The 27,476-nt window shown below is 52.7% G+C and overlaps 1 protein-coding gene across 1 annotated transcript in view; it reads left to right on the plus strand.

The window, feature by feature from the left end:
* The first annotated feature begins 521 nt into the window (after positions 1 to 521).
* Positions 522 to 27,476, plus strand: part of TRANK1 (tetratricopeptide repeat and ankyrin repeat containing 1) — a 58,648-nt gene continuing 31,693 nt past the window's right edge. Inside the window, 1 exon segment of the mRNA XM_074284589.1 lies at positions 522 to 1,305. Coding sequence (XP_074140690.1) covers positions 599 to 1,305 — 707 coding nt within the window. The 5' untranslated portion in view covers positions 522 to 598.

Consider the following 27,476-nt stretch of genomic DNA (forward strand, 5'->3'; position numbering starts at 1 on the left):
GCTACGCGGGGGGGGGGGGATGTTCCGAGCCGGGGTGGGGGGCCCGGGGACCCCCCCGGAATCGAGCTGGCCGGACTTGGGGCTCGATACCCGCGGGCTGTGGGAGCTGGGAGGGGCGGGGCGGCGCGGGGCGGGGCGCCCGGTGGGGCGTGCGCCGGAGGTGGGGGGAGGGCTTCGTGGGGGAGGACTCGCTCTTCTCCCGCCTCCAGCGGGCGTCGTGGGCGGATGGGGTCCTCCCCTCGGAGCCTCAGTTTCTTCCCGCGTAGGATGGGCGGACGCGGCGGCCGTTGTCGCCGACGGGGGCGAACGGAGCGAGGCCGAGGCGGCCGGAGGCGGCGGCGGGGAAACTGAGGCAGCGCCGGCGGCGCGGGGCGGGCGCCGGGGGCGTGCCGGGGGCGGGGGCGCGCCGAGCCGCAGGCCCCCTGCAGAGGAGGGGGCGGGAGCACGCGCGGGCCACGAGCCGCCGCTCCGCCCCCGCCGCCCCCCGCCCACCTCCGGCGCCGTCCCCGTCACGGCCGCCTCGGTCCCGATCCCGGTGCCCGCCGTCCCCGTGCCCGCCGTCCCCGGCCCCGCCGCCGCCTCCGGCTCGTCCCGCGCCATGGGCCCGCCTGGGGGTCCTCCCCCGAGGCCGCTCCCGCCGCCGGCGCGGGGCCCAGTGGGGCCGGGGGGCGCGCGCCTCGACCGGCCCCGGGAAGGCCCCTCCGAGCGGCCCGGGCGCTCCGAGACCCCGCGCGCCCCCCGAGCCCGGGCGCCCCCCGAGCCCCCCGCCGAGCCCCCAGCCGAACCCGAAGCCGAGCCTCCAGCCGAACCCGAAGCCGAACCCGAAGCCGAGCCCCCCGCCGAACCCGAAGCCGAGCCCCCCGCCGAACCCGAAGCCGAGCCTCCAGCCGAACCCGAAGCCGAACCCGAAGCCGAGCCCCCCGCCGAACCCGAAGCCGAGCCCCCAGCCGAACCCGAAGCCGAGCCCCCCGCCGAGCCCGAAGCCGAGCCCCCCGCCGAGCCCGAAGCCGAGCCCGAAGCCGAGCCCCCCGCCGAGCCCGAAGCCGAGCCCCCCGCCGAGCCCGAAGCCAAGCCCCCCGCCGAGCCCGAAGCCGAGCTGGCGCCCGAGGCCGAGGGCTCTGGAGGCGAGCTGGAGGAGGAAGGGGGGCTCGAGGCGCTGCCCCCCGGCCCGGCCCAGGCCCTGAGCGCGGAGGCCCCCGAGGCCGAGGCCGAGGCCGGGGCTGGGGCCGCCACCGGGACCGGGGGGCGCCGCCGCCGCAGCCGCAGCCGCCGCGACGCCGCCAGGTGGGAGACCTTCGGCTCCAGGCGAGTGGGATGGGAAGGGTTGGGGAGGGGGCGTGGGGGGCGGGGGGGGGGGAGGAAACTGAGTCCCCGGGGGGGAAAGGCTTGCTTGTGGTCACTGGGGGGGCCCTCCAGGCTCAGCCTGTGTCCGGGCTCGGGTCTGGTGAGGAGGGGGCGTCCCCGGCCCGGCCCCCCCCATCAGTCCCTCCCCAGCGAGGGGCTCTGGCTGGGGGGGGCACCTTCCCTTGGGGCCTGGGCTCCCGAGGGGGCGGGGCGGCTCGGGAGCCGCGGGGCGGGGGCGGCGGGGGCTCGCTCCCTATTGTTGTTGGATGACGAGCCTCCCCAGACATTTAGTAACCTTGAAGCCATCCCTGCCCCCCCCTCCAATCAGTTGCCAAGGCTTGTCAATTCCACCTCCACAACAGCTTTCCTATTGGTCCGCGCTGCTCCACTCCGCCGCCACCAGCCCGCGGGAGCCCCTCACTCCCCCACTGCCCCGAACACCGCGGCCTCCTCATTGGCCCGCCCGCTTCTGGGCCCGCCCCCTCCGGGCCATCTTCTCCCTCCCGGTTGCCAGCCCTCCCCCTCCCCAAATTGTAGTGGCCCCTTTCGGGATCCGGGCATTTAAGGCCCTGGGGGTGCCCCTCCTCCGGCCCGAGGGGCTCCCACCGCCCCTTCCTCCATGCATTTGTTCAGGCTGCCTTCCCTGGGGGGCTCAGCCCTGGGTGGGGGTCCCCCTTTGTGCGCTGCACTCCCTGGCCCGGGAGTCCCAGGAATCCAGCATTCCACCCCAACTTGTTCAGCCGTGCCAGCTGGGGGCGCCGTGCCCCTTGTTTACAGAGAAGATGGGGTGTCGATGAGCTTGGCAGAAGTGCCCAGAGCCCACTCTCCCAGGGGTGCCCATCCTACCAGTCAGCCACTCCGAGGCCGTCAGCTGGCCTGGGCATGGCCCGCCTGCCTCTGCCTCTGCCTCCGTCTGTTCCTGGCCCCGGGCTGGCTGAGCCGAGGGGGGGCAGAGCCAGGGTGGGGAGAGCAGAGCCAAGGGGGGGCAGAGCCACGCTATGGGGGGGGCAGAAGGAAGGGGGCTCTTCATGTCAGGAACTCCCAGGTGGCCGATGGTCCTCATAAACTCGGGGAGATGGAGAAAGGGGGGAGGGGCAGCCCAGTCCTGCCCCAGAGGCTGGCCCAGCCTGGCCCCACTAGAACGGCAGCCCGGCTTTGTGCTCCGAGTCAGTGCCCGGGCCCTGCGGAATGGGGGAGGAACTGCCTGGGCTGGGGGAGCCACAGGTGGCTTCTGTTCAGCAGGAACCCGCTGTGGGAGGGGGCCTTTCTGACCCAGAGGCTCCAGCCTTCTGGGCGTCCCGGCCCCCGGCCAAGCCTGCTTAGACTCCTATTTGCTGGTTGGGTTTTAAAAATCACCTTTGAAGGAAAATCTATGTTAGGTTAGTTAGGAATGAGTAAAAAGAAAGGGTCCTTCAAGGCCCCCTCCCAGGTGGCTCCCTGGGCTCCAGACTAGGAAGCCCTGATCTTGCCCCGGCTGGCTCATTCTAGACCCGAGGGGTGAAGTCACTCTGCCCTCTGCCCCCCGGGGCCGGCCCGCTCTGCGGGACACTCCAGGGCCTGTTTTTGTGTATGCTATACAAAAGTGGTCCCTTTTTTCATGAGCACTGGGAAGTAGGGGGCTGCCAGCAGGGTGACCACAGAGCCCCCCCAGAATTTGAATTCTGTCACTGAGTGCTCCTGGTTTTCTGACGGTCAGCAGACCACAGTCTCCCTTGGAAGGGCCCCAGCCACTGGTCCTGCTGGCCTGAGGGCAGCCATTGCCGGGGCCCCTTCTTAGCCACCCCAGAGTCCCGCCGCGAGAAATCCCTTTGCATCCCTTGTAGCCTCCGGATGTGACTCTGTCCAGAGTCATGTGCCTGAGGAATAGAACTGAAAGTCACATGACTTTCCTGTGTCTTCATGAGTGTAAGAGGCAGGGAGCTGCGGGGGGGGGGGTGCGGATCTGGAGCTGACGTGGCAGCAGTGCAGGTGCTCCTGCGCAGGCTCCCTGGTACAACCTGGGACACAGAGGCACAGGGCTGTGCAGGGCGCTCCCCGGTGCAGGGCGCTCCCCGGTGCAGGGCGCTCCCCGGTGCAGGGCAGCTGGGAGACAGTTCCCTGGTCCCTGGATGGACTGGAAGGTCGGGGCCCCCGACTGGCCAGGACAAGCTTGCCCAAGAGGGAGAAGTGAGCCGGGCTGCCCGTGGCCCACCCCCGGGGCTGGCGGGGTCAGTGCTGGGCTTTGAATGGCATAGGGCAGCCCTTGTGTTAGCCTGGAGGACCCAGGGCCCCGGGAGTGGGGCTTCAGTAGCGTTTCTAGGCAAAAGTGGAATGGGGGGGGGGGGCTGCTGAGCACAGAGCTTTCTCTCTCCTGGCTGGGATCAAGTACTGGGCACGTTCCTAGCCGAGGTGATCAGACGTCTGTCTCTAGTCATCTGTCCCTGTGTCTGGCTGGGTCCAGGCCCCTCCCCCATTCATAGCCATGCTGCTGCTGTCTGACCACGAGGGCCGGGCCGGTGTCAGACCCCGTTCTTTTAGTTATGGGCTAAGGATCCCCGGCCTCGCTCCTGCGGCCGAGGAAGCTCGTGTCCCCGCCAGGCGGCGCCGAACTTGGCCCGACGACAGAAGCCCATGTCCGAGGCCCGGCCCCGCTCCTTCACTGTCTGGAAAACCAGACTATGTCAGCAGGAGCTCGTGGGCCCTGGTCAGGCACTGGGCTAAGCCCCGAGGGTTCCAGGAAAAGCAAACGTCCCCATCCTCAAGGCAACCACGCACTAACAAGGGGTGTTCAGAGTGGATGGAGATTGGTGGTTCCGGAAGAGGCTCTCAGTGACATCGCTGTGCTGGAGGCGCCTTACAGCGCGTCCCACCGGGCCCGAGTGCGTCCCACCGCGGCCAAGTGGGCCAATGTGAGCCCAGAAGGCTCGGCTGCAGGTCAGACACACAGTCCCTGTGAGCCTTGGGCGCTTCTCTAACTTGGGCATCTCGCAGTTCTTTCATGTTGTCTTTGAGCGCGCACCTTGTGTGCACAGTGGGGAGAGGAAGCGGCTTTTCTGGGGCTTGGTACCTTTTGGCGTCTCCACCGTGGGGCGGGATCCGGTAACCAGGCCAGGGTTGGGTGACCAGACAATTTCCAGGGCACCTTTTCTAGCCCCCTCCCCACGTGGAGGCAAGCAGTGTGACCCCTAAAAGGCTGACACCAGGGAGCTGCCGAGTCCCACGGCTGCTTCCGGTGAGAGTACCCCGTGGCCCGGGGCGCCTGGGTCCGCACCTGCCACTTTGTCGCCCGCCCTTTGTCGTGGGCTTTGAGGTCACAAGAAATGGTCCGAGGTCAGCCTGTGGTACGTGTGACGTAAGTCAGGCAGAATGGCCTCCGTCTCTCTTCTAGAGCCTCCTTGGGATGGAGGCTGTCTTGGAGGGGAAGGCCGCCAGGGGGGTGGGGGGCAATCTCTGCAGAAGGTGGGAAAACTGAGAGGAGGGGACAACTGGGGGGGGGCGATCGCAGTACTTCAGGAGAGAACTTCTGGGCCAGGCCCAGGATGGAGAGGGTGCAGAGATGAGCCGGACTGAGCATGCCAGGGGTTGTGAATCTTGGTGATGGGGGTGGGGAGGATGGGGATCCTTGGCAGTAAGGGAAAGTGGGGGAGAGAGTCACTGACTCCACGGGAGCCAGAGAAGGAGTGTGCAGAGAGAGGCCAGAGCCGGGGTCTGAGACAAGGCGGAGAGTGTGACGCTGAGACAAGAGAGAGAAACTGAGGCGGGAAGTCCCAGCAGAGCTGCCATGAGCAAGGTTAGCGGGGCCAGGGAGATCCTGAGCTCCTCAGTGGCCAGGGCCGAGCTGGGCACACAGAGCAGTTGGCAAAGGTGGAGAGTAGGCTGCCGTTGAGCTCGTTCTGGGCCCTGTGACCAGAGAGTTAACCTCTGGAAGGTCTGGTGTTGGGGCAGCTCTGAAACAATGGACAGAGCACTGGCCCTGAAGTCAGGAGGATCTGAGTTCAAGTCTAGCCTCAGATACTTCCTAGCTGTGTGACCCTGGGCAAGTCACTTAACCCCAATGGCCTTATCCTCCCCCCCCCCAAAAAAAAAGTCTGGTTTTAACTTGGCTTATGGGCACAAAGGACATCGTAAAGCTTCTGGGACCCCCACCCCTCCGTTCTGGGGCAAGAGCCCAAACTCCAGCCCAGAAATATGGGGGAATTCAATTCTTTTGGACATTCTTATTAAGTAGTCAAACTTTTAACATCAAGACTGATTCCTAAGGCCTGCTTCCAGCGGTTAGATAAGTTCTCAATCACTAATTAATTAATGCTCCAGAATAACGCACGCTATTGTTTCATTCCTCCCATTCCCCAGGGCTGAGCCCTGTCTCCAGTCGCCAAAAACAAATACCCTGGCGATTGTGAGACGGCGTGCTCTTTATGATTGGTGACGCATCCTCGCTAGGTAGTGTGGGCAGAAGTCAGCAGCGGTGAAAATGCCAGGCGTCCTCGCCACGTGAGGGAGAAGGCAGGGACGGCGCCGATCCCCTCCCGCAGTTCCGTTTGCTTTGTGGCAGGGCCGGGGTCACCAGCCAGCGCTGGTCGTGCCCTTCGCCCTCCCAGAGGGGGATGCGCAGGGGCAGCCGCCCCCGAGGCAGGGCACGGCCCACTTCTGGGCAACGAGAGGGATCAGACGCTTGGCCCTGGGATCCTAACTCAGAAGCGCGGCCCATTCAAGTCCCAGAGGACCGTGCTCAGAGAGCCAAACTTCACATTTGGCAGCCCCGGGCTACGGCTGGAAATTTGGTTTTTTCCCAGTCTTCCGAAATATCGGGCCCTTCTAGTGCTCCTTCCTCCCAAAATAATGGCACGTTAGACGTCTCCTCACCTACACTGAACACCAGTTCACACGGAGAGGCAGCAGTGGATGCAAAATAGAGCTTCCCTCTCATTAATATTCATGAACTTTCAGGATTCCCCAAGTGAACTTAGAGGGGACTCCCTCTATATTGGAAGTATAACTCATCAATTCCTCCCATTTGGCCTGGAGCGGCAAAGCCACTTCCTCAAACTGGCCGACTTCCCCGGGGCCGGGCAGCCAGGCTGGGGGAGCTTCTCCCGGGGCCTCCGGGACGCGACCCGCTCTTCTCCCAGCACGAAGCGGCCATTTCTCAATTGAAAACCACATCTGGGGGGGGTTCTCAGCTGTCTTACAGAGGAAACGGGGGTTCTCAGCTGTCTTAGAGAGGAAAGGGGGGGTTCTCAGCTGTCTTACAGAGGAAATGGGGGGTTCTCAGCTGTCTTACAGAGGAAATGGGGGGTTCTCAGCTGTCTCATAGAGGAAACGGGGGTTCTCAGCTGTCTCATAGAGGAAACGGGGGTTCTCAGCTGTCTTACAGAGGAAACGGGGGGTTCTCAGCTGTCTTACAGAGGAAACGGGGGTTCTCAGCTGTCTTATAGAGAAAACAGCGGGGTTCTCAGCTGTCTTATAGAGGAAACGGGGGGGTTCTCAGCTGTCTTAGAGAGGAAAGGGGGGTTCTCAGCTGTCTTATAGAGGAAACGGGGGTTCTCAGCTGTCTTACAGAGGAAACGGGGGTTCTCAGCTGTCTTATAGAGCAAACAGCGGGGTTCTCAGCTGTCTTATAGAGGAAACGGGGGGGTTCTCAGCTGTCTTAGAGAGGAAAGGGGGGTTCTCAGCTGTCTTATAGAGGAAACGGGGGTTCTCAGCTGTCTTACAGAGGAAACGGGGGTTCTCAGCTGTCTTACAGAGGAAACGGGGGGGTTCTCAGCTGTCTTACAGAGGAACCAGGGGTTCTCAGCTGTCTTATAGAGGAAACGGGGGTTCTCAGCTGTCTTACAGAGGAAAGGGGGGGTTCTCAGCTGTCTTACAGAGGAAATGGGGGGTTCTCAGCTGTCTTACAGAGAAAAGGGGGTTCTCAGCTGTCTTACAGAGGAAACGGGGGTTCTCAGCTGTCTTACAGAGGAACCAGGGGTTCTCAGCTGTCTTACAGAGGAAACGGGGGTTCTCAGCTGTCTTACAGAGGAAACGGGGGGTTCTCAGCTGTCTTACAGAGGAAACGGGGGGGGTTCTCAGCTGTCTTACAGAGGAAATGGGGGTTCTCAGCTGTCTTATAGAGGAAATGGAGGTTCTCAGCTGTCTTACAGAGGAAATGGAGGTTCTCAGTTGTCTTACAGAGGAAATGAGGGTTCTCAGCTGTCTTACAGAGGAAACGGGGGTGTTCTCAGCTGTCCTACAGAAGAAACGGGGGGGTTCTCAGCTGTCTTACAAAGGAAACGGGGGGTTCTCAGCTGTCTTACAGAGGAAACGGGGGGGTTCTCAGCTGTCTTATAGAGGAAATGGAGGTTCTCAGCTGTCTTACAGAGGAAATGGGGGTTCTCAGCTGTCTTACAGAGGAACCGGGGGTTCTCAGCTGTCTTACAGAGGAAATGGGGGTTCTCAGCTGTCTTACAGAGGAAACGGGGGGGTTCTCAGCTGTCTTACAGAGGAAACGGGGGGTTCTCAGCTGTCTTACAGAGGAAACGGGGGGTTCTCAGCTGTCTTACAGAGGAAATGGAGGTTCTCAGCTGTCTTATAGAGGAAACGGGGGTTCTCAGCTGTCTTACAGAGGAAATGGAGGTTCTCAGCTGTCTTACAGAGGAAACGGGGGGGTTCTCAGCTGTCTTACAGAGAAAACCGGGGGTTCTCAGCTGTCTTACAGAGGAAACGGGGGTTCTCAGCTGTCTTACAGAGGAACCAGGGGTTCTCAGCTGTCTTACAGAGGAAACGGGGGGGTTCTCAGCTGTCTTATAGAGGAAACGGGGGTTCTCAGCTGTCTTACAGAGGAAACGGGGGGTTCTCAGCTGTCTTACAGAGGAAACGGGGGTTCTCATCTGTCTTACAGAGGAACCAGGGGTTCTCAGCTGTCTTATAGAGGAAACGGGGGGGTTCTCAGCTGTCTTAGAGAGGAAAGGGGGGGTTCTCAGCTGTCTTAGAGAGGAAAGGGGGGGTTCTCAGCTGTCTTACAGAGGAAATGGGGGGTTCTCAGCTGTCTTACAGAGGAAATGGGGGGTTCTCAGCTGTCTCATAGAGGAAACGGGGGTTCTCAGCTGTCTCATAGAGGAAACGGGGGTTCTCAGCTGTCTTACAGAGGAAACGGGGGGTTCTCAGCTGTCTTACAGAGGAAACGGGGGTTCTCAGCTGTCTTATAGAGAAAACAGCGGGGTTCTCAGCTGTCTTATAGAGGAAACGGGGGGGTTCTCAGCTGTCTTAGAGAGGAAAGGGGGGTTCTCAGCTGTCTTATAGAGGAAACGGGGGTTCTCAGCTGTCTTACAGAGGAAACGGGGGTTCTCAGCTGTCTTATAGAGCAAACAGCGGGGTTCTCAGCTGTCTTATAGAGGAAACGGGGGGGTTCTCAGCTGTCTTAGAGAGGAAAGGGGGGTTCTCAGCTGTCTTATAGAGGAAACGGGGGTTCTCAGCTGTCTTACAGAGGAAACGGGGGGGTTCTCAGCTGTCTTACAGAGGAACCAGGGGTTCTCAGCTGTCTTATAGAGGAAACGGGGGTTCTCAGCTGTCTTACAGAGGAAACGGGGGGGTTCTCAGCTGTCTTACAGAGGAAATGGGGGGTTCTCAGCTGTCTTACAGAGAAAAGGGGGTTCTCAGCTGTCTTACAGAGGAAACGGGGGTTCTCAGCTGTCTTACAGAGGAACCAGGGGTTCTCAGCTGTCTTACAGAGGAAACGGGGGTTCTCAGCTGTCTTACAGAGGAAACGGGGGGGTTCTCAGCTGTCTTACAGAGGAAATGGGGGTTCTCAGCTGTCTTATAGAGGAAATGGAGGTTCTCAGCTGTCTTACAGAGGAAATGGAGGTTCTCAGTTGTCTTACAGAGGAAATGAGGGTTCTCAGCTTTCTTACAGAGGAAACGGGGGTGTTCTCAGCTGTCCTACAGAAGAAACGGGGGGGTTCTCAGCTGTCTTACAAAGGAAACGGGGGGTTCTCAGCTGTCTTACAGAGGAAACGGGGGGGTTCTCAGCTGTCTTACAGAGGAAACGGGGGTGTTCTCAGCTGTCCTACAGAAGAAACGGGGGGGTTCTCAGCTGTCTTACAAAGGAAACGGGGGGTTCTCAGCTGTCTTACAGAGGAAACGGGGGGGTTCTCAGCTGTCTTATAGAGGAAATGGAGGTTCTCAGCTGTCTTACAGAGGAAATGGGGGTTCTCAGCTGTCTTACAGAGGAACCGGGGGTTCTCAGCTGTCTTACAGAGGAAATGGGGGTTCTCAGCTGTCTTACAGAGGAAACGGGGGGGGTTCTCAGCTGTCTTACAGAGGAAACGGGGGGTTCTCAGCTGTCTTACAGAGGAAACGGGGGGTTCTCAGCTGTCTTACAGAGGAAATGGAGGTTCTCAGCTGTCTTATAGAGGAAACGGGGGTTCTCAGCTGTCTTACAGAGGAAATGGAGGTTCTCAGCTGTCTTACAGAGGAAACGGGGGGGTTCTCAGCTGTCTTACAGAGAAAACCGGGGGTTCTCAGCTGTCTTACAGAGGAAACGGGGGTTCTCAGCTGTCTTACAGAGGAACCAGGGGTTCTCAGCTGTCTTACAGAGGAAACGGGGGGGTTCTCAGCTGTCTTATAGAGGAAACGGGGGTTCTCAGCTGTCTTACAGAGGAAACGGGGGGTTCTCAGCTGTCTTACAGAGGAAACGGGGCTTCTCAGCTGTCTTATAGAGGAAACGGGGGTTCTCAGCTGTCTTATAGAGGAAACGGGGGGTTCTCAGCTGTCTTACAGAGGAAACGGGGGGTTCTCAGCTGTCTTACAGAGGAAACGGGGGTTCTCAGCTGTCTTACAGAAGAAACGGGGGGGGTTCTCAGCTGTCTTACAGAAGAAACGGGGGGTTCTCAGCTGTCTTACAGAGGAAACGGGGGGGTTCTCAGCTGTCTTACAGAGGAAATGGGGGTTCTCAGCTGTCTTATAGAGGAAACGGGGGTTCTCAGCTGTCTTATAGAGCAAACAGCGGGGTTCTCAGCTGTCTTACAGAGGAAATGGAGGTTCTCAGCTGTCTTATAGAGGAAACGGGGGTTCTCAGCTGTCTTACAGAGGAAATGGGGGTTCTCAGCTGTCTTACAGAGGAAATGGAGGTTCTCAGCTGTCTTACAGAGGAAATGGAGGTTCTCAGTTGTCTTACAGAGGAAATGGGGGTTCTCAGCTTTCTTACAGAGGAAACGGGGGTTCTCAGCTGTCCTACAGAAGAAACGGGGGGTTCTCAGCTGTCTTACAGAGGAAATGGGGGGTTCTCAGCTGTCTTACAGAGGAAACGGGGGTTCTCATCTGTCTTACAGAGGAAACGGGGGGGTTCTCAGCTGTCTTATAGAGGAAACGGGGGGTTCTCAGCTGTCTTACAGAGGAAAGGGGGGTTCTCAGCTGTCTTACAGAGGAAACGGGGGTTCTCAGCTGTTTTACAGAGGAAATGGAGGTTCTCAGCTGTCTTATAGAGGAAACGGGGGTTCTCAGCTGTCTTAGAGAGGAACCAGGGGTTCTCAGCTGTCTTACAGAGGAAACGGGGGAGTTCTCAGCTGTCTTACAGAGGAAACGGGGGGTTCTCAGCTGTCTTACAGAGGAAACGGGGGGTTCTCAGCTGTCTTACAGAGGAAACGGGGGTTCTCAGCTGTCTTACAGAAGAAACGGGGGGTTCTCAGCTGTCTTACAGAGGAAACGGGGGGGGTTCTCAGTTGTCTTACAGAGGAAACAGGGGTTCTCATTTGTCTTACAGAGGAAACGGGGGTGTTCTCAGCTGTCTTATAGAGGAAACGGGGGGTTCTCAGCTGTCTTACAGAGGAAATGGAGGTTCTCAGCTGTCTTATAGAGGAAACGGGGGTTCTCAGCTGTCTTACAGAGGAAACAGGGGTTCTCAGCTGTCTTACAGAGGAAACGGGGGGGTTCTCAGCTGTCTTACAGAGGAAACGGGGGTTCTCAGCTGTCTTAGAGAGGAAAGGGGGGGTTCTCAGCTGTCTTACAGAGGAAACGGGGGTTCTCAGCTGTCTTACAGAAGAAACGGGGGGTTCTCAGCTGTCTTACAGAGGAAACGGGGGGGTTCTCAGCTGTCTTACAGAGGAAATGGGGGTTCTCAGCTGTCTTATAGAGGAAATGGAGGTTCTCAGCTGTCTTACAGAGGAAATGGAGGTTCTCAGTTGTCTTACAGAGGAAATGGGGGTTCTCAGCTTTCTTACAGAGGAAACGGGGGTTCTCAGCTGTCCTACAGAAGAAACGGGGGGGTTCTCAGCTGTCTTACAGAGGAAATGGGGGGTTCTCAGCTGTCTTACAGAGGAAACGGGGGTTCTCATCTGTCTTACAGAGGAAACGGGGGGGTTCTCAGCTGTCTTATAGAGGAAACGGGGGGTTCTCAGCTGTCTTACAGGGGAAAGGGGGGTTCTCAGCTGTCTTAGAGAGGAAAGGGGGGGTTCTCAGCTGTCTTACAGAGGAAACGGGGGTTCTCAGCTGTCTTACAGAAGAAACGGGGGGTTCTCAGCTGTCTTACAGAGGAAACGGGGGGGTTCTCAGCTGTCTTACAGAGGAAATGGGGGTTCTCAGCTGTCTTATAGAGGAAATGGAGGTTCTCAGCTGTCTTACAGAGGAAATGGAGGTTCTCAGTTGTCTTACAGAGGAACCAGGGGTTCTCAGCTGTCTTACAGAGGAAATGGAGGTTCTCAGCTGTCTTATAGAGGAAACGGGGGTTCTCAGCTGTCTTAGAGAGGAAAGGGGGGGTTCTCAGCTGTCTTACAGAGGAAACGGGGGTTCTCAGCTGTCTTACAGAAGAAACGGGGGGTTCTCAGCTGTCTTACAGAGGAAACGGGGGGGTTCTCAGCTGTCTTACAGAGGAAATGGAGGTTCTCAGCTGTCTTATAGAGGAAACGGGGGTTCTCAGCTGTCTTAGAGAGGAACCAGGGGTTCTCAGCTGTCTTACAGAGGAAACGGGGGAGTTCTCAGCTGTCTTACAGAGGAAACGGGGGTTCTCAGCTGTCTTAGAGAGGAAATGGGGGGTTCTCAGCTGTCTTACAGAGGAAACGGGGGTTCTCATCTGTCTTACAGAGGAAACGGGGGGGTTCTCAGCTGTCTTATAGAGGAAACGGGGGGTTCTCAGCTGTCTTACAGGGGAAAGGGGGGTTCTCAGCTGTCTTAGAGAGGAAAGGGGGGGTTCTCAGCTGTCTTACAGAGGAAACGGGGGTTCTCAGCTGTCTTACAGAAGAAACGGGGGGTTCTCAGCTGTCTTACAGAGGAAACGGGGGGGTTCTCAGCTGTCTTACAGAGGAAATGGGGGTTCTCAGCTGTCTTATAGAGGAAATGGAGGTTCTCAGCTGTCTTACAGAGGAAATGGAGGTTCTCAGTTGTCTTACAGAGGAAATGGGGGTTCTCAGCTGTCTTACAGAGGAAATGGAGGTTCTCAGCTGTCTTATAGAGGAAACGGGGGGTTCTCAGCTGTCTTATAGAGGAAACGGGGGTTCTCAGCTGTCTTACAGAGGAAACAGGGGTTCTCAGCTGTCTTACAGAGGAAACGGGGGGGTTCTCAGCTGTCTTACAGAGGAAACGGGGGTTCTCAGCTGTCTTAGAGAGGAAAGGGGGGGTTCTCAGCTGTCTTACAGAGGAAACGGGGGGGTTCTCAGCTGTCTTACAGAGGAAATGGAGGTTCTCAGCTGTCTTATAGAGGAAACGGGGGTTCTCAGCTGTCTTAGAGAGGAACCAGGGGTTCTCAGCTGTCTTACAGAGGAAACGGGGGAGTTCTCAGCTGTCTTACAGAGGAAACGGGGGTTCTCAGCTGTCTTAGAGAGGAAAGGGGGGGTTCTCAGCTGTCTTACAGAGGAAACGGGGGTTCTCAGCTGTCTTACAGAAGAAACGGGGGTTCTCAGCTGTCTTACAGAGGAAACGGGGGGGTTCTCAGCTGTCTTACAGAGGAAACAGGGGTTCTCATCTGTCTTACAGAGGAAACGGGGGTTCTCAGCTGTCTTATAGAGGAAACGGGGGGTTCTCAGCTGTCTTACAGAGGAAAAGGGGGTTCTCAGCTGTCTTACAGAGGAAACGGGGGGGTTCTCAGCTGTCTTATAGAGGAAACGGGGGGTTCTCAGCTGTCTTACAGAGGAAACGGGGGGGTTCTCAGCTGTCTTACAGAGGAAACGGGGGGGTTCTCAGCTGTCTTACAGAGGAAAGGGGGGTTCTCAGCTGTCTTACAGAGGAAACGGGGGTTCTCAGCTGTCTTGCAGAGGAAACGGGGGTTCTCAGCTGTCTTACAGAGGAAAGGGGGTTCTCAGCTGTCTTACATAGGAAAGGGGGTTCTCAGCTGTCTTACAGAGGAAAGGGGGGTTCTCAGCTGTCTTACAAAGGAAACGGGGGGTTCTCAGCTGTCTTACAGAGGAAACGGGGGGGTTCTCAGCTGTCTTACAGAGGAAACGGGGGGGTTCTCAGCTGTCTTACAGAGGAAACGGGGGGGGTTCTCAGCTGTCTTAGAGAGGAAAGGGGGGTTCTCAGCTGTCTTACAGAGGAAACGGGGGTTCTCAGCTGTCTTAGAGAGGAAAGGGGGGTTCTCAGCTGTCTTACAGAGGAAAGGGGGTTCTCAGCTGTCTTAGAGAGGAAAGGGGGGTTCTCAGCTGTCTTACAGAGGAAACGGGGGGTTCTCAGCTGTCTTACAGAGGAAATGGAGGTTCTCAGCTGTCTTACAGAGGAAACGGGGGTTCTCAGCTGTCTTACAGAGGAAAGGGGGTTCTCAGCTGTCTTACAAAGGAAACGGGGGGTTCTCAGCTGTCTTACAGAGGAAACGGGGGGGTTCTCAGCTGTCTTACAGAGGAAACGGGGGGGTTCTCAGCTGCCTTCCTCCCTGGGTCTGCGTGGCTGTTTTACTCCTCCATCCCATGCTGTGATACCTGCTGCAGCCTCTGGAGCTGTCCAGCAGGGAGTGATTCACATCAGAGCAAGGGCGCTTCTGCTTCCAGATGATTTCGGGGCATTTCCAGCAAGCCTCTTTTCCTTTTGATTTCTCAGCTCCCCCTTGAGCCACTTGCTAACTGTGATTTCAGGGAAGCCTGGAATGGGAAGCCTGGAGCCTTTTCCCTTCTCTTTCCTTTCTCTTTGGCGGAAGGGCCAGTCCTGAGATATCGGGCAACAACCTTGCTAACCCATCAGATACAAAGCTGATATTAACCAATGACATCAATTTAGTGGAGTTCAAAGTAAACATTCCCAGTTTTAGACTTTCTTTCTTTCATGTGGACGATAAGACGTTATAATTTTATCCAAACACACCGACAACATTTAGATCAGTGCTTGTGGGGGGGGGGGAATCGCTCCTCAGCCTTCTTGTTAAAACACAGGAATTCTCCATTTTAAGGCAAAAGGTATTTTCTTACATTTTTTTTTTTTTAACTGAGGCAGTTGGGATTAAGTGACTTGCCCAGGGTCACACACAGTGTCTGAGGCCAGATTTGAACTCGGGTCTCCTGACTTCAGGACCAGTGCTCCATCCACCTCGCTGCTCCCTTTTTGACATTTTTAAAACTAATTTTTACAATTGCAGGGAAGTGGGCTTTTTCAGTATTTTACAATAATTTAGAACAATCTCCCACAGTAGTATGAAATGAAAAGAGAATTGATTTTCTAACCGTGTTTGATATTCTCCCAGATTCCAAGTAGCAAGAGAAACTGGAAGCCTAAAGGATACTGGGAGTTTTTGATTTTGTTTTGGTTTTCCAACCGAACACCAAACTCCTCAGGTTTTATCTCAGCGAATCCTTATTCTTCGGAAAGCTTCGGCGTCTTATCCTTTCTACGATGTTTTAGTCTGAAGGCCGCTAAGGACAATCAGCCTTTCCGCACTGCTCCCTCTGCCAGCCCCTTAGAACCCTCCCATTCCTCCCACAGCCTTGCGGATGGACGCTATCATTTATTATCCCCTTCTGATATATAAAGATGATGGGTTAATTCTCTTTTGTATCTGCCACAGTTCTGTAGATTCCCAACAAAATTTTGACCAGATCAAATCCAGATTTATAATTCCTAATCATGCCATTTAAATCTCAGTTTTTCTAGGAGCTCCGAGTTTTCAGTTAGGTCACGTTCAGCTAGGGTGGCCCTCCCAGCCCCCCATAACTATTTCTTTATTTCTTTAAATCCCCTCAAATGCAAAGTCAATTCTTTTTATTTTCTTAACTCAACCCTACCCATGTATCTTCACAGGCACCTCTCCCTTATCCAGAGGCTTTCTGCTTGACACCTGGGAGAGGAAAAGCTTCTCACTAATTTTTTTTTTTTATGATTTTCTTTAAACAAAGGCCTTTAGCAGGACTATTTAAACCTGAGCCAAACCCCTGCTGTTTTCAGTTAGTTTTCAGATTAATCGATTAGTTAATATGTATTTGTTAAATTTTCACTTAACTCTTCAAAGTCTTGGGAAATTCCTTTTGTGAGTTTATATTGATTGGGGAAAGGGCACTTAGACAAAGCTTGTCAGGGCGTTTTTCTGAATCCTATTTATTTCTGGGGGATCAAAGCTTCTTGCTCGCTTCTGCTCGCTTAATTCTTCTAGTCCTAAGAATCCGCATTTTAATGAATCCCAGTCTTTATCACAATTTTTAATTGCTCTTCTGTCCTGTTTGGCTTCTTAAAGGCTTACCAGAGCAGTTTATCATTTCAATTTCTTTGAAGGCACTAGGGTTTCCAAAGGAGTTAAATAAACCCCCAAACCCTGCTCATTCAGCACCAGGCAAAGTTCCTCCTGGATGCCCCCGGAGGTCGTGTCTCCCTTTCTCTTCTGCCTTCACTCACCCATTTCGTGTTCCCTTGGCAAAGACCAGGCAGAGGCCAGAGCCCAAGTAGGATTTTTCAGTTCCTAGTCTGGTGTATAAAAGCAGCTGACATTTTGGTGCTGTAGTTAAATGGGGAAGAAACTTGGAAGCGCTTTTTCTTTGACTGTGAAAGATTTTTGTTCCTCGTGGGCTTCTCCTTTTACAAAGCCTGGGATATTTTCTTAGTTACTAAATTATTGTGTCTAATTAAGCAGTTAGCAGTTTTTGGATTGTCTCATCAAAAGGGAGTTCATTTGCTAATGATTTGAAAATGAATAGAAATCTTCATACTAATTTAATTTTTAGATTCAATTTGGATCAAGTGTAACCATATAACCACTAATATTTCAATTTTCACGCAGGCCATTAACTGCCAGGATTTCAAATTTCAGGGCCCACCTTATCAATCAGCTTATGCTTTGACTTTTCAAAATTAACTCATATTGAAAAGGGATGACGAGACTCCGGTTGTTGGCCATGGGATTGTGAATTTCACATTGATTTGATTAAATCAGACAACAGTATCTTCAGGAGCACATTTGGATGAAGCTGTTGATCGATCCACTTTGACATGGTCTTCCCCAGTGACTGTATCACTTTCACTAATTGTAAAGCAAATTGTTGTCCTTTATGATTTACTAATAAAATTTCCTCATTGTCAAGTGGTGAATAGTGATTTGTATTCGAGATATCTTTTGATTTTTAACATAATTATTTCTTGATTTAGAGTATATGATTTTGTTAAAAACACCAATGGAAATGTTAATTGAAGCTAGCAGAAATTGCACCAAAAAAGCCCCTCAAAACAAAAGTGTGATGAAGGCTATAATTTTTAAAATTTCTTTTTCTTTTTTCTTTTCTTTCTTTTTTTTTCTTTGCTGAGGCAATTGGGTTTAAGTGACTCGCCCAGGGTCACACAGCTAGGAAGTGTTAAATGTCTGAAGCTAGATTTGATCTCAGGTCCTCCTGACTTCAGGGTTGGTGCACTATCCACTGCACCACCTGGCTGCCCTGTGAGGCTGTAATTTTCCAGTGATTTTTTTTTTCTTTTTTACTTTTAAGTTATTCAAAGGCTAAATCCATTTCTTCTGTTTTCTTATCCCTGCTTCTTATAAACTTCACAGAAAAATATCATATTTTACTTTTTAGCTGATCCCTGATTACTTCAAAATTTTTTTATTAAAGTTTTTTATTTTCAAAGCATATGCAGGGATAATTTTTCAACATTGACCCTTGCAAAAACTCATGTTCTAATTTTTCCCTCTATCCCTTAGATGGCAAGTAATCCAATATATATGTTAAACATAGTAAAAATATATATTAAATCCAATATATGCATACCTATCTATATAGTTATCCTGCTGCACAAGAGAAATCAGAGCAAAAAGAAAAAAAATGAAAAAGAAAATAAGATGCAAATAACAAAAACAACTAAAGGGGTGAAAATGCTATGTTGTGCTCCACATTCAGTCCCCACAGTTCTCTCTCTGACTGTTGATGTGTCTTCATCACAAGACCATCAGAACTGCTCTGAATCAGCTCATTGCTGAAAAGAGCCACGGCTATCAGAATTAATCATCACAAAATCTTGTTGCTGTGTACAATGATTTCCTGGTTCTGCTCATTTCACTCAACATCAGTTCCTGTAAATCTCTCCAGGCCTTTCTGAAATCATCCTGCGTGATTTCCTACAGAACAATAATATTCATAACATTCACAGACCATAACTTACTCAGCCATTCTCCAATGGATGGGCACCCACTCAGTTTCCAGTTTCTGGCCACTACAAAAAGGGCTGCTGTAAACATCTTTGCACATGGGGTCCCGTTCCCTCCTTTAAGATCTCTTTGGGATATAGACTCAGTAGAGACACTGCTGGATCAAAGGGTCTACACATGCCTTTGGGCATAGTTCCAGATTGCTCCCCAGCATGGTTGAATGAGTTTACAACTCCACCAATAATGTATCAGTGTCCTAGTTTTCCCACAGCCCCTCCAACATTAGTCATCTTTTCCTGTCATCTTAGCCAATCTGACAGGTGTGCAGTGGTATCTCAGAGTTGTCTTAATTTACATTTCTCTAATCAATAGTGATTTAGAGCATCTTTTCATATGACTAGAAATGGTTTTTATTTCATTTGAAAATTGCCTGTTCATATCGTTTGACCATTTATCAATTAGAGAATGGTTTGAGTTCTTATAAATTTAATTCTCTCTATATTTTGGAAATGAGGCCTTTATCAGAATCTTTGAATGTAAAAATGTTTTCCCAGCTTATTGCTTCCCTTCTAATCTTGTCTGCATTAGTTTTGTTTGTACAAAAATTTTTAAACTTAATATAATCAAAATTATCTATTTGGTTGTCAATTATGTTCTCTAGTTCTTCTTTGGTCACAAATTCCTTCCTCCTCCACAAGTCTGAGAGGTCAACTATCCTTTGTTCTAATTTTTTTTTTTTTTACAATATCACTCTTTATAGACATAAAGGTCATGAACCCCTTTTGACCTTATCTTGGTACAGGGTGTTAGGTGTAGGCCAGTGCCTCCTTTCTGCCAACCTAGTTTCCAATTTTCCCAGCAGTTTTTGTCCAATAGTGAGTTCTTATCCCAAAAGTTGGAGTCTTGGGATTTTCAAACACTAGTTTACTGTGGTCATTGACTATTTTGTCCTGGGAACCTAACCTATTCCATTGATCGGCTACTCTTGATCCCTGATTCTTAAACAAGCTTTTCTCTGTCTGGGCATACTGTGGGAATTACCCCATGGCAGGGCTGATAACGGGGCTTGCTTGGTGTCTTCTGGCTGGCTGTTTAAGATCAGGAAGCAACAGAAGGGTGAATGAACTCCAATTTTACTTTGATTCTTTTGGAAACTGAAAGTAGTCTAAAATGTTTCTGTTTAGCCTTTAAAAAAAACAAACAAACAAACAAACAAAAAAACCCAGAACGAAACTAACAAAACACAAACCCTCCAGTTCTTCCCTACTATAAATTTCTTGATTTCTTCAAGTGCAGTGTTTAAATTATACCTTTGAGAGAATCTGTAACCAGTTCCACAGCGAGGACTTTAGATCTGGAGACTCGCAAACTGAAGAGGCTTCCCAATGATTTTGTTGATCAGAAGTGAGCCTTGAGCAGTTAGAAATCTGTTCTCGATCTTTAATTCCAACATCTTAGTCAAATGGTCAATGGCAAGTGTGTATAATTTGAAGCTCTGAGGTGTGTACATTTTTTAAACTTAGAGGGATTTTACTCTGAATTGTCCTGTACCATTCCCCCAAGTGATTCTTACCTTGATGCTTGTCTGAAGTTCACTAAAGCCTTCTTGTACAGAGATTGGGCAAGTTTCTTTTTCTTTTTTTGCCGAGGCAATTGGGATTTTCCTTAGATTTTTACAAAGCTTACTAACTTTCAGCCTCCAAAATACTTATCAAAGCATTCATCACATCATAATTTTGACATTTTCCTTCCTTCTTTCCTTCTTCCCTCCCTCCCTCCCTCCCTCTTTCCCTCCTTCCCTTCCTTCCTTCTTTCCTCCCTCCCTCCCTCCCTCCCTGCAATTAGGGTTAAGTGACTTGCCCAGGGTCACACAGCTAGGAAGTATTAAGTGTCTGAGGCCACATTTGAACTCAGGCCCTCCTGAATTCAGGGCTGGGGCTGAATCCACTGTGCCCCCTAGCGGCCCCTGTCTCTTAGTTTTCATATCTTTCTTTCATTTTTGTAACTTCAATCTAGGGAGTGTTGGAAACAGAGAGAGAAGCAAGACTTTTTACCCTGAAGACTTGAAAGTTTTCCTTTCCCCATCATCTTCTGGCCAGGAGGAGAGGCGAGCTTGGGTGGTTAGGACAGGACCAAGCTTGGTCACGGGTGTGGGCAAGAATTGGCCCCGGCCTGCGCCGATACGACCCGCGCTTACACAAGGGCCCTTAAGGTGCGACGGCCACGCGCCCCAACTCCTTGTTGTGTTGCCGGTGTAAATTTTCATCTGCACAATCCTCCCTCCCCGGGTTCCCCTTGAGAAGTGAAGCTAAATCTCTGGCAGAGAGGAGTGGAGAGCTCTGGTCATCCCGACTCCGGCCGGAGGCCGGGGGCACAAATGGAAATGTAAAGTCCCTTTTGTCGGACAAAGGCCTTCCCTTACTGAGAAGGGCGAGGGAGATTGCACCGTCCCGGGGAGCTGACCTCTGCCTGCCGAAAGGGGAACTCCAGCCTCCAGGACGGCTCTCCAAGAGGAGCTCTTCCCAGACTGAGTCCTGGGGTTGTCGTGATAAAAACAATCTGTGAGGAAGAGAACCCGAGGCCCGAGGCTCCAGGGCTGCTGAGGGAGACCCCGAGCTCCTCAGGGAGCAGGGGCACCTGGGCAGCCAGCGCGGGCTTTTCTGTGGTTGGCAAAGCTGGGCGGGCTTCCCTGGAGACCGGTCTGGAGACAGGCGTTTCTCGGCTGGTCCCGGGAGCACGAGCACACCTTCAGCCTCCAGGCCCCCCTCGCCATTCGCCCAAACGGAAGCCCAGAAATATGCGGCGGTGCAGCGGTCTGATCGGCGCGCACGTTAAGCAGTCACGCTGACGGTTCTAGGGCCTGCCTACGATTCTAATTAAGAACTACATCAGAACAAAGTGGGGGCCGGTTGTTGCTTTCGCCTGGGCGGGCCAGGAGCACTAGCAAAGAGTGGTGTCCCCAAAACCTAGAGGGGGGAGCACGGAGGCGCGCGGGGTCTGTCTGTGTGGGAAAGTTTGGGCTGGCCTAAGCGCGTCTTGTGCTGTCTTGGGGCGGGCAGCGGGCATGGGGCGTTGTATCCTGAGCATCAGCGATACAGGCTGGACTCTGGGCCCTCTGGTAAGTGTGGGTGGGTCCCTGCCCGGCCTGGCCCTAACACCCACTGGCCATTAAGTTGCTCCCTGCGCTTTGGCCCCGTGGCCACCGAGGCCTCCATAGAGCTGAGAGGCAGGAGCCACTGAGCGAGGGGCCCGGCTCGCAGGCTCTATCCCGCCCTGTGGAGGAGGCTGAGACTGACCTCTGAGCCTTGGTCTCAGGAGCCAGTCTGGTTGGATTGGCTCTGTGCTCACTTACACAGTAGGTGCCTGAGCCAGTGGGAGCCACGCCCGGGGCAGCGTAGAGGGAGAGCAGCCAGAGGCTGGTGAGGGCCAGAAGAGCCCCCAGCCCAGAGCTCCAGGCCCAGCGGCCACACAGGTGCGAGGGAGCGGTCAGGAGCGCCCCAGCTTTGGCCATTTGGGGAAGGTTAGCGAGGGGGGGGGCTGGAGGAGGGCTCTGTCAGATGGGGGAGACAGAAAGGCAGCAGAGGAGGGGGTCGGCGCAGGTGGAGAAGGACCACCTCCTCATGGGAGGTGGGGTGAGGAAAGGGGGAGGATGAGAAGAAGGGGCTTCTTAGCTTGGGGGGGTTGGAAGGTGTTAGGATTATTAAGTGAGAACTCAGGTTTTCTGGACAATTACAAGGTGAGAACTCAGGTTGACTTGATAGAGGGGGCAAGCTCATTGGCTGGGGTGGTTCTTCCCAGAAGCCCTTGCATTATCCCACGCCCATTCTCTGGGAGAATAAAAGAGAGGACTCTCAGAGAAAGAGGAGGACTTTGAATTGCATCAGGCTTGACGGGGCTCTCTGCAGGAAGGGAAGTCACTTCTTTGGACAAGAGTTAACAGCAACTGCCTGGAGACAACGGTTCATTACAGGAAGAAGAATCTGTCGGAGAGATTTGAGTAGAAGACACAGCAGATCTCTTCCCAGAGAGCGATCCAGCAGCTTCTGGAGACGATAGCTCGCTACAAATTGGCGTCCACACGTGGGGCAAGGACTTTTGCTTATCCTGACAAGAGGAGCTAGACCAGACCTTCGCAATTTGGCGCCCGAACAGGGACAGACACGGTCCTGATTCCAGTGGAAAAGCTTCCGATCTAGATCTCAGTCTCTCTAACCCAGAACCGTGAGTAACGAGGAAACTTTGTTAAAGATTAAGTGAGCGTGCTAATAGATAAATAAGGAACTTGTTAAGGGCTAAACCAGCAATCTCTTATAGTGAAATGGGGCAAACACCTTCTGTTCAAGGAAAATGTTTAGAGAGCATCATCAAGGTTATGAAAAGCCAAGGCTTGATTATAATTTTAGAGGAGATTACTGAACTTTTAAGAACTGTGAAGGTCATATGTCCTTCTTTTTCTCTGGAAGAAGAATTGGATCCAGATGAGTGGAAATTAGTAGGAGAGCAATTAAGTGAACAGTACAATTACCTTTGTGACATTTTACCCTTTGGTTCCAGATCAAACTCAGTTTCCAAAGATACAATTCATACCTACAATTTAATCCAAATGGCTTTTAAAAATGTTATTCTAAAGGAAGAGATGAAGGAGCAAAATGGGGAGGTGTCAACTAAACTAGGTGAAAAGGATGAAACAGATAACAATGAAGTTAAGTACAATTCTGAGCAACAGCAACAGGAGCACCTCCCATCTCCTCCCTCAATTAACCCTTCATGGGTGGAGCAAGAAGGAGGAGAGGAAGAGGCAGAAACACAAACAGAATTGCCTGTGAAGCAGCCTAAGCCTATGACAAGATTAGAAAAAGCATTGGTTAAAGCTAAGAGAGAAGGACAGGATATAAGTGATTTTATACATGCATATCCTGTGATTGAAAATATTGATTCTGTAGGTCATAAAATGAGAAGATATACACCTTTAGATTTGAATAAAATTAAGGATTTGAAAAAAGGTTGTACCCTTTATGGGACTACATCAGCTTATGTCAAAATGTTACTAGATGGTTTGTCTTATGAAGTCCTAACCCCGAATGATTGGAAATCCATAGCAAGGATATGCCTGGAACCTGGAGAAAATTTATTATGGCTTTCGGAATTTCATGAATTATGTAAAATTCAAGTCAGATGCAATTTGGAAATAGGAGTTAACACACAATTCACTTTTGAGCACTTAGCTGGTGAAGGTCAGTATGGAGAGAATTCGGAACAGATTAATTATACCATGACAATATATGAGCAAATTGCTAAGGCTGCAATAAAAGCTTGGGGTGTCCTTCCTGGACAGAAAGATCGTGGAGAGGCTTTCACTAAAATACAGCAAGGTCCCAATGAACCTTTTGCAGATTTTGTGGGACGTTTGCAAACTGCTGTCAAAAGAACTATTGGAGAAAATTCAGCTACAGAAATAATGACCAGACATCTGGCTAAGGAAAATGCCAATGAGATTTGCAAAAGAATTATATGGGGATTAGACAAAGATGCTCCTTTAGAGGAGATCATAAGACGCTGTGCTACAGTGGGAACAAATGCTTTTTACACCCGGACAATGATGAATGTGGAAAGACAGGGTCCCTCCTGGCAAGGAACTTCTAGAGAAACTCGGAGATGTTTTCAATGTGGAAAAATTGGACATCTAAGAGCTCAGTGTAGGTATGGAGATACAGTGAGAAGACAGGGTGAGAGAAGACCTAAAACCCCATGTCCAAAATGCAACAGAGGACTCCATTGGGCATCAGAGTGTAGAATAATTCAGGGAAATGGGATGAGGGGCCCAGGTCCAGGGCCCCAGGCAAAAAAGACTTGGGGCATGATGGCAGCTGATGTTACACCCAAAGAGCCTTTAGAAGGTCAGGACTCTGATTTAATCAATCAGCAGAGAAGCAATCACATGGCAGAAAGGGATTACCTGATAAGTCAGCCAAAAGGCAATCAGATTGCAAAAATGGATTACACTTGGGGAGAATACAGGCCTTTTAAACCAACAGGGCTGTGCCCAGTGCAAACAACTCCAATGTAATTGTCAGATGATGAGAAGAGATTTAGAAAGTGGTAAATAGAAGGTAATTAGATAGGTTAACTGCCTGGGAGAGAGGGTTTGCTTGTATTTCTTCAGCAGGAGAAGGAATCAGATGGGTGCCAACGAGTCATATTCGCCTTGTCCCTCAGAGAGAGACAGAAAAAGAGAAAGGCCTCAAAATAAAGGAGAAGATCTAAGAAACATCTGACACTGAAAGAGCATGGATAATAAGAAGACTGTTAAAGAACTTTAAAACCAGCAGGAATCATTGGACTTCCTCACACAAGATGAGACTAATGGACAATGGACTTATGGACATTTATAAATTTTCAATTATGTTATATACTTCTAGCATGTGTTATGTTACTATGTTACTATATGCTTATGTAATTTATGTAATTATCTGTAATACTTCCCATATTGATGGATTTATGTTTCAAGGTCATGACTGTCCTATGTTCTAAATCAAAAGAAAGGGGGAGATGTTAGGATTATTAAGTGAGAACTCAGGTTTTCTGGACAATTACAAGGTGAGAACTCAGGTTGACTTGATAGAGGGGGCAAGCTCATTGGCTGGGGTGGTTCTTCCCAGAAGCCCTTGCATTATCCCACGCCCATTCTCTGGGAGAATAAAAGAGAGGACTCTCAGAGAAAGAGGAGGACTTTGAATTGCATCAGGCTTGACGGGGCTCTCTGCAGGAAGGGAAGTCACTTCTTTGGACAAGAGTTAACAGCAACTGCCTGGAGACAACGGTTCATTACAGGAAGAAGAATCTGTCGGAGAGATTTGAGTAGAAGACACAGCAGATCTCTTCCCAGAGAGCGATCCAGCAGCTTCTGGAGACTACAGCTCGTTACAGGAAGGGGCTTCCAGAGCATTGAGCTGGGGGAAGGAACCTGAGTCATGGGGGGGGGAAGGATGGGTGGAGGGTAGTCCTCTGGAGGTTCTCTGAGGGGCTGAAACAGCAGGGATACAATGTAGCCAGACTGGGTGAAGGCCTTGGCCAGAGCCAGAGGTCACCAGGAGGCCAAGGGGGAGGAGGCGCATGGAAGGAAGCCTGCCCTCCCTCCCTCCCTCTTTTATCCCGAGTCCCCTTTCTACTTCCCCTCCTCCTCCTCCTCTACTTCTCCTTTCTTCCTCCCCTGCTCTTCCTTCCTTTTCCCCTTCTCTCCCTCTTTTCCCTTATCCCCCTCCTCCTCTTCCCCCTTTCTTCCTTTTCTCCCATTCATCTTTCTTTCTTCTCTCTACTCTCTTTTCTTGTCTCTTCCCCCTTCTGCTTCTCATCTTTCTTCTTTCCCCTTTCTTTTTTCTTCCTTTCCCTCTTTCTTCCTTCTCTTCCCCTTTTCTTCCTTCTCTTTCCTTTTTCTTCCTCCTCTCTTCTCCTTTCTCCTTCCTTTCTTTCCTCCTCTTTTCTCCTTTCTCCCCTCCCTTTTTCTTCTTCCTTTTCCCCTTTCTTCCCTCTTCCTTCCTCCTTTCTTCCCCTTTCTTCCTCCTTTCCTTCCTCTTTTTCTCCTTTTTCCCCTCCCTTTTCTTCGTCCTCTTCCCCTTTCTCCTTCCTTTCTTTCCTCTTTTCTTTCTCCCCTTCCTTTTTCTTCCTCCTCTTCTCCTTTCCTTCCACTTCTTCCCCCTTCTTTCCTCCTCTCTTCTCCTTTCTCCTTCCTTACTTTCCTCCTCTTTTCTTTCTCCCCTCCCTTTTTCTTCCTCCTCTTCCCCTTTCCTTCCACTTCATCCCTTTTCTTCCTCTTCTCTTCCTTTCTCTCTTTTTCCCCCCTCCCCTCCCTTTTTCCTCATCCCTCCCCTTTCTCTCCTTCCTCTCACTTCTCCTTTTTTCTCTCTCCCTTTGTCCCTTCCCCCCAATCTTGATTCGGATTGTGCCAGTGTTGCCAGCTTGCTCAGCCTGGTGCTTAGGAGCCTTTCCGGCTTTGGGGGCAGGCCCCAGGGCACGTTTTGTGTTCCCTTGTACTGTGGGTTGCACGCTCTGGAGCCCTGCAGAGGCCGGGTGGTGCGGTGGATAGGGTAAGCCCGGGAGTGCTGGATCCTTCCTGGCTGGGCGACCAGGTCTGAGGCCCTCTACTTTGCTGAGCCAAGTCTGGGGGCTTTGGTGTGGCCTGAGGGTGGGCCCTCGGGGATCCCCAGGAAGGGCAGGCCTGGGGGCCTCCTTTCCCCAGACCTCAGTTTCCTTCTCTTGTCCGTGGCCTCCCCTCGGAGAACATGGGCTGTCCTCAGGGAGAGCTCTGGTCTCCTGGGTTCTAGCTAACTTTGACCGTACCTTGAACAGGAGACCCTTCTTGGGATAAGTGGTATCAGGGATTTTCCGGTCTCGCTGTGTTGATTTGGGGCCGGCGTTTTCGGCCCGTCCCCCCGGCTATTCCCCGCTTCCTCGGTGAGCTCTCCCAGCTCCGTTAGTGATCCGCTCGGACCCGGTCGCGCCTCATTTGTTACTTCAGGCAGCGAACTTGGGCAGCCCGTGGCGTGAGGTGGCGGTCTGACCCTGGCTCCCCCCCGGGCCGCCCTCTGGCTCTCTGTAGCTTCCCCGAGCCCCCACAGACAGCGTTAGAAGCCGGTCAGGTTCTCTCGGGCCACTGGCCATGTGGAAGGCTGCTCGGTCCCAAGCGGTAACTGGTTTCCGGTTTAGCTGCTTGCATCCCCTACCATGTGCCGCCCCCCCCTCCTTCCCCCCTGCTCCCCCCCCCCCCCGCTTCCATCTGTGTTTGAGAGGCCTTTGTTGGACCCTGGTGCTGCTTTTTCCAAGGAGCTACAGGCGGGGGTGGTCGCCCTGCTCACCCTTCTTCCACAGGCCTCAAGTCGGCCCAGGCCTCCGTGGCCCGCCTCCTGGAGCGGGTACCGGGGCTGGGGCCGTCCCGGGGGCCCTCGTGCTCACGGGGCCAGGCCTGTTGGGTGGGTCTGTCATGGGGGTGCGCTTGGTGGGTTCCTGGAGGAAGTTTGGGCGGACGCCCCCAGTCTGTGAGCCGGGGCGCTCTTGCTGCTGTCAGAGGTCATGTGGAAGGAACTCTAGACAAATCGTGGTGCTGGCTTTCTATTTCCAGAGTGCACGCAAAGCTAGTCCCCCACGCTTGCCCAGATAAAAGGACTTAGGTGGTCCTCCGGCTGCTCGCAGACGTCGCTGCCCGAGGACCCCTGCCCGGGCCCCTGGGGGGCCGCTAGCTGCTTAAGCAAGAGTAGGGGCTTTGTGTACACTGCTAATGGGAAGCTCCTCGGGAGTCGGCCTAAGCCTCTTTCTGGGCCCGAGGATGGGAGTGCACAGGCACTGTGGGGCCCGCCCTTCCCCAGCCCCCAAAGTGGACCCCCAAGTACTCCGTCACTCACTGGGTGCGTTTGTCCAGCACTCCGGGCTTCCAGGCCGGAGCCTGGCCCTTGCTTCCTGAGGGAGGCGGCATCCCTCCTCCAGTGAGCCTCAAATGCCGCCAAAGGAGGCCGCGAGCATGGAGCCACCTTTGGGTCGGGAAGCCTGGGCTGAAGGCCGGTCCCAGACGCTGCCAGCCGGGCGGGTCCAGGCGAGTCAGCCTTCTCACCCCCCACCCTCCCGGGGCTGTCTGTAGACACCGGCCCGA

The sequence above is a fragment of the Sminthopsis crassicaudata genome, chromosome 1, assembly GCF_048593235.1.
Source record: "Sminthopsis crassicaudata isolate SCR6 chromosome 1, ASM4859323v1, whole genome shotgun sequence".
Classification (NCBI taxonomy): Eukaryota; Metazoa; Chordata; class Mammalia; order Dasyuromorphia; family Dasyuridae; genus Sminthopsis; species Sminthopsis crassicaudata.